This window comes from Myodes glareolus, chromosome 10, assembly GCF_982192425.1.
Source record: "Myodes glareolus chromosome 10, mMyoGla1.1, whole genome shotgun sequence".
Lineage (NCBI taxonomy): Eukaryota > Metazoa > Chordata > Mammalia > Rodentia > Cricetidae > Myodes > Myodes glareolus.
Window position 1 is genome coordinate 77,038,561 of NC_142035.1, and position 17,738 is coordinate 77,056,298.

Here is a 17,738-nt window from a genome sequence, read left to right on the forward strand (position 1 = left end):
GATGGTCTCCAAGAGGGTATTGACGGTACAAGGGCTTGTTTGATGACTATATCCATCTCCGTTGGTTCTTGCTTGCTCCAGTTATGAATGTACTGTTAGTACCGCTTTGAAAGTAGCATTACCAGACAACCATGCTTCTCTCTGTGTGAGGAAGCTGGGCCATGCTCCGCAGAGAGAAGGTAACAGAGAAATCTGATGCTAGCAGGCAAAGAGCAGGTCACTAGGAGACGACGGCATGAAGGGTGTTCTAGGCAAAAAATAATAAATAAATAAAAACGAACAGGTTAGTGGTATGAGCGGATGTAGGGAGGGTTCTGAGCCCTGGTCTGTAGCTGCTTCCTTTGGCAAAGAGGGTGAAAGAAGATCACGAATCTCGCTTCCTCATTACCCATGGGCAGTTCTAGAAGGCCATGCATGACCTTAGTGTCAGCACAGTACTTGGTATGCACACAGCCTTGGTCTTTCCTTCACAGCACAAGTGTCTGGTCAGAAATGCCTAGTACACGTTTACTGAATGACTCGAGGCGGTTCCAGCTACAGTGTGCTGGCCTGGCGGACTGGTCTTTTTCTTCTTTCCCTCAAACATTTTGCTTCTAGCTGTCTCCTTATCTCTCAGCTTTTAATCACACTGGCTCAGCTTGATCTGACCTATCAGATGTTTGCTCTGTGGAAAACCCACCCCCAATGCTCAAGGTGGATGCGATCTGTACCCCTCTTACCTGCTATCACAGTTAGTGCTGTGCTGGGTAGGGCCCTTGGCATTTTATGTTTGTTCAGTGGACTTGAACCTGAACCTTGGAACTAGGTTCTAAATCTCCAGCAACTCTTGGGTAAGTGTAGTGGTCAGGTCAGCCTCCTGGGGTGGGCAGGCCTATGTACAGGTCTCATCTTGGCCTTTCCTACCCACACAGCATCAGGCAGATTGATTTGTACATCGAGGAGATATCCTATTTTCTGGAGGGAAACGATCTCCTGGTATTCTTGCCAACTTGGCTCCAATTCAAGGACTCTGTGATTGTAGGGACCGTGAGTCTGAGGTTTTGAAGGCTTGCACTGTTGGGGATGCTTGAGGTCCGGTGTAAATTTTTACCTGAAACTTTAAATTTTAGCTGTTGCTGCTGGCCAAGAAAGAACATTTGGGTTTTCTCACCAAAATATTTTTTTTATTTTTTATTTGTGTGTGTGTGTGTGTGTGTGTGTGTGTTCAAGTATGCAGATATTCATGGAAGCCAGAAGACGGAGTCACAGACAGTTGTGAGCTGCCGGATGTGGATACTGGGAACCGAACTCTGGTCCCCTGAAAGAGCCACAAGTGCCCTAATGACTGAGCCATCTCTTTAGCCCATTTCACATAGGTCTTCATGAGAGAGATGAGCACCTGTTAGATGCTAGACTCTGAATGTTTCCTTTGTATCGCTTCAGCTACTTCTTCAGCATCTTTGTACTGAGGTGGGCCGAGGTCTAAGTACATCTCATGGGTGAGGAAACAAGCCCAGAAAAGCAAAGATAGCCAGTGGAAGTCTCCCCTGGGCTGTGCATCAGTCTTTCCAAGTAGGCCAGGGCTCTGGCCCTTGGCCGTGGTCATTTGTGCCTCTGACTGCCTGTTCTCTCCTTCTTACAGAGAGCCAGCTGCTCCCCGGGAACAACTTCACCAACGAGTGCAACATCCCAGGTAACTTCATGTGCAGCAACGGGCGGTGCATTCCGGGTGCCTGGCAGTGTGACGGGCTGCCTGACTGCTTCGACAAGAGTGACGAGAAGGAATGCCGTGAGTGGCTGCCTGTGGCTGTGGGCAGGGGAGGATACGGGCTGGAGGTCCAGTCAGGCTTGGAACTTGCGCCCTGTTTGCTGTGAGCTGGTGGGCCAGCTTTCCCTCTGTCTTCGAGCAGTGTGGTCTATGCAGAAGTGTAATATGGTAGATGAGCCCTTGTTTGGGTGAGCAGAAGACCCCCCCTCTCCTGGATGCTGCCCTCACCTTCAGAAGCCCAGGCATTATGCTCTGGGGTACCGCTCAGTCAACAAGGACCATATCTTGAGAGTTGGAGACTGTCAATGTGTGGTAGAATTCGCTCAGTTTTCTGTGAGGGCTAGTGCCCTGTACTGAGTAGATTCTCAGCTCATGTTTTTATGCTTCCTTCCCTCCTCTCTGTATGTAGATGGTCGTGCCCTATGCCTTTACTGGACTATCCCCCTTTGAGGAATGCCAGTGTGGTATGGCTTCTGTGGTCCTCCCCACCCCTCCTTTAACCTCTTGTCCATTTTGTGCTCCTGAAGCATGTATTAGATCTGGGTTGAGGGTAATCCCCAGGAAGGGAGGCAACTTGGACAGTGGAGGGTTTGGGTTGTCCAGAGACCATCCTCCCTGCCCTGGCAGCCCTTTCTTCCTTCCCTGAGTTGATCCCAGCATACCGAGCTTGGTTCGAGGTCATCCCCCTGGCATCCTGCCAGGTAGGCAGCATTAGGAGGTGTGGCCCTGGCTCGTCTGATGGGCGACTGCCCCGGAACCGTACGTCTCTGCTCATTCATAGACTTTGGGAGCAGGCCATGCTCTGTCTGGAGGATTCTGTTCTGGCTCTGCTGTGGCTCCGGGAGCCAGCTGAGGACAAGGCACTGGGAGTATTGGAAATTGAACTTTTAGCGGAGCTGTTCTGGGGTGTGAGGTTCTGTCTGTTGATGCCCAGGAAGGAGCTCTGTGTTTGGAGCACCACAGGGGCCAGATCCTCACTCGCTAATGGTGTGCTCACGCAGACATGTTGCCTGTGCTGAGGCTGGTTTCTCACCCAGCATCCTCCATGATTGCTTCTACTCTTCAGAGGAGTCTTGGGGAGGCAAAACCTGGGGAGACTTGGAGGCTGTATTAACTCTTGTTATGTATGATTTTTCTCATTAAATCGTTAGACTTAATACATTCTTCTTATTATTATTCTTTTCCTTTTTTCCCCTAAACTGCTTTTTTGAGACATATTAGGTCTCTTTCACTGTTTCCTTGCTTCTAGCATAACTTTAAAACTTCTAGAAATCTAGCATTTTTAAATTGAGTTTCAAGTGTGATAGGATATGTGAGCCTTGTCTTCCGCCCATCTTTAAGGAGCATTAAACACTCTATTAGAGTGCAGAGTTGCCATTTTCAGGGCACTGTGTGCTTTGTGACAGCAGTAGATACAGACTGCCATTAGCTAGCTGGTGATACTGAGCCCAGAGTCTGTACAGGAATGTGGGATTCGCAGCAAGACCAGCCCCACCTCTGTCAGTAGCTGCTGTGACATTACTGACTTCTCTGGAAGTCTCAGCCTTCGTGGGGACAGCAGAGTATATTAGAATTTGTGAAGAAATGGGAAGAATGGTGGAGAGAAAATGTTTTTAAAAGGTTTTGTGCCAGCAGCTGCTTGGAACTGCTCGGTTTGGTTTGGAGCAGCTCATTCCTGGCTATCCTCCACCCTGCTCTTCTACCCAAGTGTGGTAGAGAGCCAGCAGGCGTTTGCTTAGTCTTTTGATCCAGATGTAATTAATTTTTTTTTTACTATACCTATAAACATGTTGCTCACCCAGCTTTTGCTTTAAATGAGAAAACAACTCTTGAATGTTTAGACAATAAAGGGAAGGGGAAAGTCCCTATTCTAAGAGAACTTGAACTTGAACTTTCTTATGTAGTCTTCTCCAGTCCAGGGACTGAGTGTGAGATTTAGAGGATGATGATCTAGAACCAACCATGGTCTTCTCCTGCATCCTTAGGGGAGCATGTGATCTTAGAAAAGTTCCCAGAATATTCTAATGCAGAATCTAGTGATGGGATTAAAGGAAGTTCTTTACCCAGGTAAGACTCCTGTTTGTCCTTTCATAATGGGAACAGGAAGGCTTCTTCTTTCTTGTGGGGGGATTTGAGACAGGGTTTCTCTGTGTAGCCCTGGCTATCCTGGAGCTCACTCTGTAGATCAGGCTGGCCTTGAACTCACAGAGATCCACCTGCCTCTGCCTCCGACATGCTGGGATTAAAGGCGTGCACCACCACCCCCTGGCGGGAACAGGAAAGCTTCTAATTGTGATCACCACAGGGGTGTTAGTGCTGTGGTGATATCTTGGTGTGTGTGCCAAAAGCACCATCCTGGTGCCCACATGCCACGAGTGTAAGCACAATTACTGGGCAGTCTGCACAAACTATGTTCAATAGTTGTCATAAGGGTGTGATTGTGTGGCTTTCCTTTTCTTCCCCCATTTTCATGTGTGTATGGTATGTATGTAAATGCACATATGGAGGCCTGAGGTTGATGCTAGAATCACCCTCCATTGCTCTTTCTTCTTCATTGAGGCAGGCTCTCTTAGTTAAATCCTAAGTACACTATGGCTAGTTTTGCTAGCTAGCTTGCTCTGAACTACTCTTTTTTTTTCCCTGCCTTCCGAGGTTGGAATTACTCGTGGGGATCTCAACTCCAGTCCTTAGCTCTGCATGGCAAGAGCTTTAACCAACGAGGCTTCTCCCCAGCCCATGCCTTGTTTTTGATAATTAACATTAGCTGTGTTTCTGTGTATTTATAATTGTTTTTGTGAAAGTATATGCGCTGTAACTTAGCCGTACTGTATTGCATTTCTATTACTTTAAAAAAAAGCTTTTTAATTATATATATATATATATATATATATATATATATATATATATATATATATTTCTGCATGTGGATATAGTACACTTGACTACAGGTATTTTCAGAGGCTGTGAGAAGGCATCAGATACCCTGGCACTGGAGGTAGATGGTTGTGAGCCGTCTGACATGGATGCTGGGACCTAAACTCAGTTCTCTGAAAGAGCAGCGAGTACTCTTAACCACTGAGCCATCTTTCCCGCCCTGTTCTGCCTTTTGGGTTTTGTTCCTCATTGTTTAGACTCATTTAAGAAACTTCTTATGTAGGTGACAGAAATGTGTGGTGGCTCAGGGCTGAGGTGAGCAATTTGCTTTCTCTGGGAGCAGTAAGTGTAGAACCCATGCCATCTTCATGAAAAGAAGTTTCTTTGAGACAACTGTCTGCTGTCACTGAGAGGTCATGGTGTCCAGAGGTCCGGACACTTTGGCACTGAGAAGATCATGTGTTAGAAAAGAGGTTGCGAATCCTTGCCCTTTTTAAAGGGCAGGAGGAGCCTGGAGATGTATCTTGTGGTGGGAAGAAGTCTTGTGATCAGCTCTTCCGTATCTGCAGTGAAGAAAGATGTTTTGGAAAATAAAAAGGATTTCTATCAAGGTGTAAAAAAAAGCTACCTATTGTAAAAATTTAGGGGGAGGAGAGGAGGACAAAGGAATCGCATCAGAGCCCGTCTCTGTTACCTGCACTAGAAGCTCAGAAGCTGTCACTTAGGCCTGGTCCTACTTGTGATCACCATGGAGGTTCCAGTTTTCATTTCAAATGTTTTCATATGGCATTGTACCATGCTGCCATCTTCTTATTTTTCCATATTTCTCTCTTATTTTAATGCCTTGATAATAATCCACTGATTTGTTATCACATTACTCTTGGTGATACTGCTTGGGTTTGAACCCGGGTCTCTATGCCCAGTAAGTGTCTGCTCTGAGCTTCCCCTCCAGCCCTCTGTGTTACTCTTGTTCAGCTTTCCACTGCTGGAGAGTCAGCCACATTGCAGGCATGGCCGTGGGGATGGCTCACTCCCCATTTCCAGGAGCTGGATTCTCAGAACTGAGGGGCGGGAGCATTTCCTGCCTCTGCCCACAAACTGCCCATTTGGTTTGCTGAAGGTCTGCACCAGTTGGCTTTCCCTTGGCCAGGAGTGAAGTCTGGGACATATTCTAGTCTTGGCAGCGCTGAATAATGTCTTTAAAATAAACTCTCTCTTCCTGGCTAATAGTTGAGAGCATGTATTCTACATTTTTTAATTTTTTTAATTAACAAGGTAGAATGCTTATATCTTTAGTAATTAGTTGTATTTCCTTGTGAAGTATCTGTTGATGAACTAAAATTAGTTCTCACCTGGGCCCGACGGCTCTGTTGTGCAGAATGCTTCTGCGGCCCTCCCTCCCTCCCAGAGCTGGGAGGGGTTTTGTTTTGCCATGCCTAGTATATTTCTGTTCTTGGTTAGTGGATAGCCCTTAGTGATAATTTTATTCAAATTGCTTTTCATATCTTCTCTCGTTTTTTTGCTTTTTTTTTTTTTGTTATAAAATGAAGAGAGATACATTGCAGGAAAATGCAATCTCTCCATGAGAGCACTCGTGAGTGAGTATATGCCGGAGTGTCCTAGGGATCATACTAAAGCAGACACTTTATATCCTATTAACTCACTGGGTTGTCACAGAAGCTTTTATGGGAAGGAACTGCTGTCACAGAAGCAGAGCAAATACACAGTTTGCCTGTTGTTCCAGAGACTAAGACCCCACAGCCTTCCCACATCAGAGACTGCCGGGGTCTTTTTGTTTACCTTCCGTAGGTGTCTGCTCGCTGGATAAATAGGGTCTTGTGCATTCTGTTACCTGTACTGTGCTTGTTGTAATTAATAGACATTCCTATAATACAAGGAGATACTTGGATTATAAAAAAATGAGGTTTATTTTGGCCCACGCTTTTGGAGATTTTAATCCAGGCCCAGTTGACTCTGTTGCCTGTGGAAGATTGTATGCGAGGGTGGGAGAGTACCCAGTGAAGTAAAACCTATGACTAGGATGCAGCAAAGAGAATGAGGAGGAAGGTCTGGGGTCTCATTGTCCCCTTCAAGGACACAGCCCCAGCGGCTTAAAGGCCTCCCACTAAACCGCCTCTTTAAAGATTTATTATTTTAATTATGTGTGCATGCGTGTGCCTGTGTGTTTGTATGTGTGGAACTGCCTGTGGAGGCCAGAGCGTTGGAGATGTGAACTGCCCATCATGGGTGCTGACCATCAAACTCGGGTCCTCTGGAAGAACAGCAAGTGTTCTTAACTGTCCACCGTACCCTGGGCCCTCTTAAGGTTCCCTTACCTCCTAATCCTGCCACAAGCGCATTAACACTTGGGTTTTTGGGGGGTCTTCAGGATCAGAACTTGAGGGGAAAAGGTTCAAAGCATCAATAATGTTTTTTTACAGTAATGATTTTTCAGATGGCCTTTAGTCCTTGAGACCTTCTCTGAGAAGCCAAGGGCCATTCGCAGTGACAGCAGATGCAAATGTCCAGAGCCAAGTGCCTGGAGACCTTTCGGTTCTGGGCTGGCCTCTAACTTATCTCTGTGTCCCAACAAAGCTGGGGAGAGATTTTGAATGTTGGGGTTCACCTTCACAAGGTGGCCTGCTTCTCCTTGGGAAAACTGCATAGACCAGTGTCTTTGGTCAAGCGTGGGTACTTTTATCATTGTGCGGGGGTACGTGCACGTATACCCAGTAGGACGTGGAAGAAGAGTTCAAAGACTTGGTCAAGTGAAAACATTTTAATGAATCTCCAAAACCACAGGCATGGGAAAGTCGGTCAGACTGGGAATTTCAATTCCATTTGCCTTCACCGTTCCCAGCTGTTGCTTACACTTTGCTCAGGGATGGTGGTAGGAGCCCCTGAGATAGTTTCAGCCCCATGCTTGGAACTGATTCCCAGAAGTGTAAGGGGTGGGGCTTTTTTTTTTTTTTGCCTCTGTCCTAGACTTCTGCCTCTAGGTGGCACCACATGTAATGTTGTCTATTGAACCATCTGCTTCTGAGCTGGCACAGACAGAGCAAACCCAGGCTTCTATGGTGTTTGAATTTCCAGACTGGAACAGAAATTTGGCTGTTTCACCAAGGTACTATCATTTTGGTTTTTTTGAGACAGGGTTTCTCTGTAACTTTGGAGCCTGTCCTGGAACTAGCTCTTGTAGACCAGGCTGGCCTTGAACTCAAGAGATCCTCCTGCCTCTGCCTTCTGAGTGCTGGGATTAAAGGCAGCACCACTACTGCCCGGCTCACCATGGTACCGTCTAGTGGCTTCACAGGCCCACAGATCAGGGAATTGGCCTGTTCATGGGCTGTATGCTTCGGGATGTTGACCTTTGGTGTGCTGTAGCCAGGGGAAACAGGCGACCTCTCAATGAATTATGGGATATAGCTACAGCAGAACCGACTTTTCCCTTTCAGCTGTGCCAAAACAGAATTGCCACACCACCAATGTTTTGACTCAAGTTGTGACACCTGCCGCATTCTGAAGTTGAAATCCTAAGGCATGCTGTCTCTGGATTCAACTTGTTTGGTGTTAGAGTTTAATAGAGTATTTTAATTACTTTTCTTGCTGTTGTGACCACATATCTGATAGCATAAAAAGGAGGGAAGGTTTATTGCTCATCTTTTCAGAGAGTTCAGGCCATCGTGATGGGGAAGGCATGGCAGAGAAGCACACTTTACATCATGGTGACCAAGAAGCAGAAGGAGAGAATACAGGAAGAGCTGAGGCTAGATATGGAGGAGGCTGTGACCTCTTCTAGCTAAGCCTCACTTCTGCCTTTCATCTTTGTTAGCAAGGATATCAGATTCATTATGAATCCATTGTGGGATCAATCGATTGATTAGTCAGAGAATGCATGATCTGGTGCTCTCTAAAACACCCTCCCAAGATATACCCCAAAGTGTGCTTTACTGAGCTCTCAGGCATTTATTAACCCAGCTGCCAGTCACAATTAAACATCACAAAGATATAATTGAATTAAAATGAGATCACAGAATGGACCTTAAACCATCACAGCTGAAGTCCTTCCAAGAGAGAAAATTTGATTCCAGATCTGAAGAGAAGAAGAAGATGGAAGGCCACAGGGAGAGAGAGCCATTTGTAAGCCAAGGTGAGAGGCCTGGCGCTGTCCCGCAGTTCGCAGAAGCACCAGCTCTGTGCATACATGGTTTTTGGACATCTGTCCTCCAGAATTATGGGAAAATACGTGTCTGTTGTTGAGGATTTTCAGCTTGTGGAACTTCGCTATAGCCACCCCAGTGCCCTAATCTAGCTATGGACTGGACCCCACCACTTTTGTGTCATAACTTATCACCTAGAAATGCGCACGTGTCCTACACTCGTGAGACAGGACTTTCACAGGCACTGGCTTCTGCTTTCTCAATGATTTGAACGTAAGAGTGTGTTCAGATCCTAAGTCCCAGTACCAAAAACATGCCTTAACTTGGAAATGGGGTCACTGCCGATGTGAGTAGTTAATATGAGGTCACACCATAATAAAATGAGCCCTGCTGCAATCTGACTGGTGTCCCAAGAAGATACTGTGAAGAAATGAGGGAGGACTCTCTTCCTCCAGCAGGGATAGAGAGAGGCCGGGGTGCTGCATATGCCAGCCAGGGAATGCCGAGAGTTGACAGTGCTCCCTAGAGGCCACCCAGAGGTGAGGGAGGGAATTTAGCCATGATCTCTGGGGAATAAGGCCCTGGTGACCACTTCATCCTGCTATGCAGCTTCCAAAGAATAGCTTTTGGTTTCCATAGCCCACTCCATTTGTGGAACTTCATAATGGCTGTCCTGGGAAAGGAATCTGCTCACTTTCCAGGGGACCACTAAAGCTACTAGCACTTCTGTGGCCGACCTGGAACCGGTGCACACTGGTCTTCTTTTACTGGGCCGCCATGCTTGCCCAGTCTCTCAGGGACAACCCTGTTCTCCGTTTCTGCTTGAATGTCAGAGATGAAGTGTCCCTACTCCTGCAGGTCTTGACTCTGGCTAGCCGCAGTGAAGTACTGAATTCCACAGGCTTCTGAAGGAGGTAGGCCTCTGACAGCAGAAGTGGCCTTTACAGTGGCCCAGAGAGTAACTGGTTTCATGCTGACCCGTGAATTTTCTTGTGTGCTCTTTCTTTCTTATTTGGCTTATCTCTCTCTCTCTCTCTCTCTCTCTCTCTCTCTCTCTCTCTCTCTCTCTCTCTCTCTGTGTGTGTGTGTGTGTGTGTTTAAATACCTCTGGTAATTCAGTCATGTCCAGACCCTTAAGTTCTTCCATCCCAAAGGTGCATTGCAGATTCTATAGTTCAGAACAAGGCCTTCGGAGCCAGAACATGCTGGAGTCCCGTAGCTTCTCAGAATCGAGGTGCTACTGTACTATTCTCGGCACCCACTTACTTATCTATAAGATGAGACCACTGTGCACCTTCCCAGAGGGCATGTTTAAAACATTCATTACGTGGTGTAGCTAGCAGGAAGGAACTGATCTTATACAATAGGCACTGTCCCTGGGGCAATAGCGTACTGTCCACCTGAATAAGCGTAAGTCTCTTACTGTGCCTGGATTGAGTGCAACTCTCTGTAAATTCTAGGGGGCTTTTCTACCTGTTTTGCTGGTAAGGTTTGTGCCTAACATGGTGTAGTGGGCCACTGCCTTCACATGTCCCTGCCCCTCACCTTCCTACACTCCAGGACGAGGGAGGGTCAGCATCGTCTTTTCAAGGAAGGGAGTCTTTAACCACCCAGTGTCGCAATGCCCTTCAGCTTAGCACTCCAGAGAGCTGGCCAGATACCCAAGCTGGTGCCAGAGAGGAAAATGAGTGCTTGCAGGCTGAGGTGAGCTGGGTGTCCGAGAGGGTGTAGAGGTTTGGAGGGGCTGCCTCTGCATTCCTCCCAGAGTCTCGGCCTCAGTGAACCTGGAGTTGGTCCCCAGCTGCCAGCGTGCTGTAGTCAGCTTGTCCTTAGCTCTGCTGGAGCCATGCGCCATTTACCACCTAAGTGGGTTTGGGTGGTGGTCTTCTGCTTTCCCACCTTACATGGGAAGAGCTGCCACCGCACACACTGACTTGAAGCCATCCTAACGCTTGCTGCGGCAACCCTCTCTTTCTACCCTAGATGTGCTTTTCATGCCTGAGGAGCCAGCCCATCATGAGGAAAGATTCTTAGTTCTCATGTTCTTAGTTCTTAGTTCATTCGCTCCTAGGTAGGCCCTGCTGGCTACCTAAATATGAATAATTCCAGCTTGTCAGCCTTGATGTAAATCTTTTATATCCTACAAACTTTTCTAAAAAGTTCTTGGTACGTTTTGTTTGTTTGTTTGTTTTTGTTTTTTTCTTTCAAAAAAATGCCAGCAATTTTGCACAAGGTTAAAAAAAAAGGGCAAAGTTCTCCCAAGCTCCCCAGGCATATCAGTTTCTTAGGGCTTCGAGAATGCACTGTCATGGAGTGGGTGACACAAAGCAGCAGACCTGTGTTCTTCACAGATTTGGAGGCCAGGGGTACAAGGCCCAAGTGTCGAGGCCGGTGTGTTCTCCATGGAGGATAGACTACATATGAATACACTTAAATTGGTTATTACACTCTTTCTTCTAGCATCTGGAACATCTTGGCTTCTCCACTTCTGTGGTGAGTAGGCACTCAGCGTGCTAGTTTGTGAGGATGGCAGCCTGGCAGAGCTGTGCTTTTCACAGCCATGGGTAGGCAGGGTGCTATAGATGAGACACTGTCGCCAGCTTGCTGCTTTCCAGCTCTGCCTACACTCTGGGATGCCTGCAACTGGTGTCCCAGCTAGTTCAGGGCTTTTAAGGCCAGTGTGTTTGCCTTGCTCAGGACACTAAGAATATGAGCTGATACTAATGTTTGTAAGTTGGAAGCTCACACATAAAGGTTGGGCTTATCAGGTTTTTGTTAAGAAAAAGAAAAAAGAGATTTGACATTAGAATCTACACTCGCCCAAAACTTCCCATTTGGCGTTTATCCCACTTCTACTTCTTGTTCCAGAGGGCTGTAATTGTAAGATGGATAGTCCCCTCCATACTTCCGATGGAGTCAGAAAACATGGCTCCTAGAATGGCGTCACAGAGTCTTAGTGCTTAGTGGCACATAAAGCAGTGGTCTCTTAGTTAGGGTTTCTGTGGCTGTGAAGAGACACCATGACCATGGCAACTCTTGTACAGGAAAACATTTAACTGGGACTGGCTGATAGTTTCAGAGTTTAGTCCATAACACTGCAGCAAGAAGCAAGGCAGCCTGCAGGCAGACATGGTGCTGGAGAAGGAGCTGAGAGTTCTACATCTGCAGGCAACAGAAGTGAACTGTTCACTGGGTGTGGCTTGAACATAAAGGAGACCTCAAAGCCCACCCCCAGTGACACACTGCCTCCAACAAGGTCACACCTGCTCCAACAAGGCTACACCTCCTATTAGTGCTGCTCACTATAGGCCAAACATTCAAACACATGATTCCATGGGGGCCATTCCTGTTCGAGCCACGGCACGAGGCTTGCTTTGCCATCAGCCACGTATTGGACTGGTAGTATTTGATGCTTCAGCCAAGGATGTTGAACATTCCCCAACAGATAAAGCCACCATGTCTGTCTGCCTTCCTGAGGGTGTTGGGCTGACAGGACGGGTGTTGTCATGGACAGTGGGAGGCCTGCTGTGTAGCCACATTGCCTGTATCAAATCCTGCTCCATCCTGTGCAACTATGGTACCTGGGCAAGATATTGCCTTGGTGTCTCTTCAACTCCCATGGGCATTTTGGGAGGACAAAATAGAGCCCCAAAACCTCTTCCATCAGTCACTGCTGCAGAGCACTGATTGAGCTGCGACTGGCAGAGGAGACATCGGCAGAGGAGGCAGAGGAAGCACTGGCAGAGGAGGCAGAGGAAGCACTGGCAGAGGAGGCATTGGCACAGGAGGCTGACAGAGCAGGCATCGGCACAGGAGGCTGGCACAGGAGGCACGTTTCTGGTTGGGTTCTGCACCTGCTCTTGACTAGCCACTTCCCTGTCTGTAGCCTCAGCTTTTGACTGTGAAATTGGAGTAGGGCAGAGGGAGAATACACAGGAAGGTGTGGGCACCATGTACCCATCTGCTACTCAATATGGTTGACTTCCTTAGCTTTCCCTTCCCCAGGGATACATCATGTCCTGTCGGAAGAGGTCTCTAGGATGGACAGAGAATTTTAATATAGGTTCCCACCTGTTCTTTCAGGCATCAAAGGCAGGTTGGACAATTATTCAGGTTCTAAGTTAAAGAAGGTGAACTGTTTGATTTGAAAATCACTATGGATTTTCAGAGAGACAATACATGGGACAAAAATGAGCATCTCTCCTCCCCAGAGCCATATGCTGGAGGTGGAATAACTGGACATGTGGTGGGGGTGCCCAGAGGTGGCATAGCTCAGGCCCAGGCGAAGGACCGCATGTCCACAGCTGACTCTCCAGCTCCCAGCTCCCAGGACGAAGAGAAGAGTGACTCTCTACTGGGGTCCCGGTTCTCTCTTGGACCTGAGACAGAAGGTCCAGGTTCTGGTTATGGAAGAAAATGAACTGAGTTTGTGAAATTAAGGCTTCCAGAAGCTTAGTGAAAAAGCCAGGGGGCTTTCCTCATTTGGTGTCATTCTGAGAAGACCAACTCCTTAGCCACAGAATATCTTAATTTGTGTACAGTTTTATCATCATCATCATCAATATTATTTTAAAACTTCTTGTCCCATATCCCTGCCCATGCCCTTCTAGCCCTATTTTGGTGATGACAGGGGGTCTTGGACGCGATGCACTAAAATCTGACCAAGTACCTCGCAGCTTCCTGCATCTCTCCCAGGCGGAAGCTGTCCTTCGGGACCTGTCATGACACTTCCAGTTTAAATGGCAGCACTGTCACCAGCTTAGCAGTGTGGAGTCATCTTGTAATCAGCCATCCCATTTGCCTCTTCCTGGCTCAGCCCCTCCCACTCCCAGCAAGCTCCACTGCTGTCGGTGTGGTGCTGCCCATAAGAGAATCCTGTTGAAACAGTTCATAGCGAGGGTCGGGTTCACATTCCAGGGTGGCCAGGTCCATCTGGGACGCTTGTCATTTGGGCATGCTCCCAGTTACCAGGACTTAGCTGTAACTGCAAAATGTAGTGAGCGGTAACAGGCCCGGTAATTGCTAATAAAATTTAAATGGCTACAAAATCACACAACAGAGAAACAAAATTCTTTTTTCTGGCACATCCCGACACTCTTGCGGACCTGAGTTAGGCTGTGGACGGTGACCGTATAGTGTTTTATTTTTATTTTTTAATTCAGACTCATATTTTGGGCTGTGACACAGCTCATGTGCAATTGCTTAATGGACTCTTTTTAAATCTAGAACTGAGAAAAAATAATTTTACAAAGATAATGTGCTGCATTTTTATCACGTGGTCACATGACTAGGGAGTCTAATTTATTTTTACAACATCAAAACTGTATACAGTGTACTGTGATTACATCCACCCCCCACTCTCTCACCCCTTTCTGCTACCACTAACTCCCTTCTTTGCAACCAGCCCCCTCCTATCTTCACAGCCCTGCTTTCCTTTCTCTCCCACTCCAGGGGGAGTGTCTGAGTCTGGCACCTGCAGGAGGAGGAAGGCCGCTTGTTTGTTTCCCAACTACTCAGCCGTGAAATAATCACACAGAAACTATATTACCTAAATCACTGCTTGGCCCATTAGCTCTAGCTTCTTATTGGCTAACTCTTACATATTAATTTAACCCATTCCTATTAATCTGTGTATTGCCACGTGACTGTGGCTTACCGGGTAAAGTTCCATCCGGCTCCAGCGGGGCTATATGGCTTCTCCCTGACTCCGCCCTTCTTTCTCCCAGCATTCAGTTCAGTTTTCCCCACCTAACTAAGTTTTGCCCTGCTATAGGTCCAAAGCAGTTTCTTTATTCATTAATGGTCATCACAGCACACAGAGGGAAATTCCACATCAGGCACCTATAGAACTGATCAAAAGCTTGTGGCTAGTCTGGCATGGTGGCCATACCTTTAACCTGGCATCTGAAGGCAGTGGCAGGAGGATCTCTCTGAGTTCAAGGCCAGCCTGGTCTACATAGTAAGTGACAGACCAACCAAATGGACATGCCCTAAAACTGTCTGTAAGCATAGACTTGTGCATTTCTTAGCAGTCATCAGAGAAGTCTCCCTACAGTAGGCAGAGGTCAATGTGGGAACCTATAACTTCTCAAAGTGCTGATAACAGGTGCCACTGAATACTTGGCCCAAACGGGACATTCATGTCACTCCATCCAAAGCCCAGGGGACATATGGAAAAGGGTCTGATAGGACTCTGGGAACCAGAGGACAAGGAGTGTGGTGGATGCCCTCTTCTGTATATGACCAGAGCTCATGATCATTGCTCATGTGCACACAGCACGTGTCCTGCGTGGGGTGGGACTGGAGGGAGGAGCTAGAGTCTTGTGGCAGTAATTCTTGAAGTTAGTTTTCTGGTGATCTAGACTGGAACAAGTGGGAGTGGAGCTCCTTGAAGTCAAAAGGTGATGAAACCTCTCTTCAGGAATTAGCTCAGGAACTTTTGACTCTTGGCATAGTTCCATAAAATGTCAGAAGTGTCTTCAGTATGAAAGCCTGCCGTGTTTTCTCGAATTGGTGGGAGGGAGGGAAGGGACAGAAACAGGTGACACACACATGTTCCATGTGTGGCAGGAGCATTGCAGCTTCAGATGAATTCCAAATTAAAAGGCAGAGTCTGTCTTCCTTGGGAGCAAGACATTTGCATGTACTTGAGATGCTTATTTCTGCCGCCCAGGCCCTTTATTTTGGGAGGATGAGGGTGGGGATGCAGACAGGCAGTGTTCCAGATTCAGCTTGGGATCGAAGGCTGTAGGATCTGAAGCCCGACTTGCCTCCTAATGTCTCTTGGCAGGTGGGAGGATTCTTTGCCTCTCCTTTTGAGATCAGGTGACACAGCCCAGGAAGTTCACTGGGCTCCTGAAGGAGGTGGGGTGAATAGACCTGTGTGTTTTTCTCTTTGCAAGGAGTTGGGAGAGAGACCAACTCTTCATGAACTGTGCAGAACAGACAGGGGTCTGCTCGGCTTAGCCGGTGTTGCTGAGTGTGTGAAGATGTCTGCAGGGTACAGCAGAGGGATTCCCTGCTGCTCACAGTCTTCCTATACAGCACAGCAGTCCGGTAATGGCTGGGGCTGTGATTTAAGGCCTAGGTGTTGTGTCCCCATTCCTTTTGCCCTTTGAACCCATCTGGAGCCTCTCTTGAGATGGACATGGGGTTAGAACTCTGCCTTTTCTCTGCTTCTTCACTCAGACCTCCTAGTGTGCTAGGTCTTACTGCGCATGGACCGCTTTCCCCATCAGAAGGTGTAGTAAACATTGACTGCTCCCAGCTCTGGAGATCAGGCTAGCATCTAAATATGTTAGGATCTGAATATTAGACTTGGTGTCTGATGAGGCCTTGTCATGATTATCATGATTATTGTGTAGCTTCCTTTTCTTGTTGTGTTACATGGTGGAAAGGGTGGCCATGTTCCTCTGTCCTTTCTTAGAAGGGCACCAATCCCACTGACAAAGGCTTTTCCCTTATCATCCAACGAGCCCATTGATATGAATGATATCGAAGGGATACCTTCACTCAGGGGCAGGCAAGTGAGTGGCATCTCAGCGAGGATGTTGGCCTTGGAAACAGTCCACCCTGAAGAGTGCTAAGTAACTCGATGGTGACCACTCGTGACCTGGCTCTTGGCTTTGCTTTTAAGGTTCCCTTATTCATAGTAGCCTTTGAAGGCATATCCTCACAGCTCACCATCAGGTTTGGTTCAAGGACGTGAATTTTGTAATCATGTCAACATTCTTGGTCCATGGTGGCCAGGGTATTGGCTTTGAAGGGGACTTGGTAGGAAAACTCCTTGGCTGTCTCAGCTTTGAGGGTGTGTTTTGGGCAGCAGTCCTGATACCCTTTGCCACTGTAGATATCAAGATGCTTTTAGTGTGCAAGATCCATCCTGGGGTGGTACTAGGAAGGGGCTAGGAAAGTCATCAGACTGTGGAGTAAGCAGTGTGTTTATGGAAAGACAGGAAAGAATGAGGAAGGAGGGGAGGACAAGGAAGAGGAGGAGGACGGGGCACTGGACGCTCTGGTAGCATCAAGCTCAGGTTAGCCGTGTGGCTGGGCTGTAGGAGGCCTTTTCCCCATGGCAGGGAGAAGCTTGGAAAGCAATGTTGTTTAAGAATGGTTCTCCCGGGCCTGGGGGATCCTTAGTCTACAGCTACCATTGCAAGCGCCTGGGCCTCACAGAGCTGCCCCTCAGCGTGAGCAGCCCGTAAGGGAAAGGGCTGTGGTCTGAGTGTGGTAGTAGCTGAGTGCTCAAATTTGAATGGCTATTTTCCAAGCTGTTGCAGCCACTACTACACTGTGTTCCTGCATCCCTTAAAAACTGGTTATAGTAAGCCTACTGTGTGCTTGGCACTTGATGATGCTAGAGGTAAATGCTGAACAAAGAAGCCTTCTACAGGAGGCCTAAGTCCGTTGAGTTAGCAACTCAACTAAGTCCTAAGTTAGTCAGCAGGCATCTGCAGTGGGAGTGGCCTGTACTGGGGACAGGATCATGCTGAGTGCTGCAAGACCCCAGAAGAGAGACATCTGGGCTTAACGGAGCATGCAGAGAGTGTTCCTGAAGATGGCAACTGTCTACGCTGGGCCTGGAATAGAAGGGTGAATGCATTAGCAAATAGTGTTGTCTCGCTCACTCAGGCTGCTGGGACAAAGCGTCACTGTCTCGTTGTATAAGGAGCGGAAGAGTATGCCTTACATATAGTTCTGGAGGTGAAAGTCAGGTTCAGGCTACCCGTGTGGCTGGGCTATAGGGAGGCTCTCTCCCAGGGGCAGATTGTTGGCCTTTCATCACAGCCTCACTGGCAAGCGTGAGGGCAGAGTTCCCGGCCCCTGTTTTTGTTAGGATTGTTACTGCAGTGGTAAAACACTATGGCAGAAGCAACTCGGGAGGGAAAGGGTTTATTTCAGCTTACAGGCCGGACACTCAATGAGGGAAGTCACGGATCCCAGGGGAGCTAAAGCAG

General features: G+C 47.6%; 1 protein-coding gene across 3 annotated transcripts in view; it reads left to right on the forward strand.

Moving 5' to 3' along the window:
- Window positions 1–17,738, forward strand: part of Ldlrad3 (low density lipoprotein receptor class A domain containing 3) — a 237,112-nt gene that overhangs the window by 76,100 nt on the left and 143,274 nt on the right. For 2 of the 3 annotated variants that reach the window (XM_085696666.2, XM_085696665.2), the window contains exon 2: window positions 1,622–1,768. In XM_085696666.2, coding sequence (XP_085552792.1) covers window positions 1,622–1,768 — 147 coding nt within the window. The remainder of the gene's footprint in view (window positions 1–1,621; window positions 1,769–17,738) is intronic. The other variant, XM_085696667.2, reaches the window with a different exon arrangement.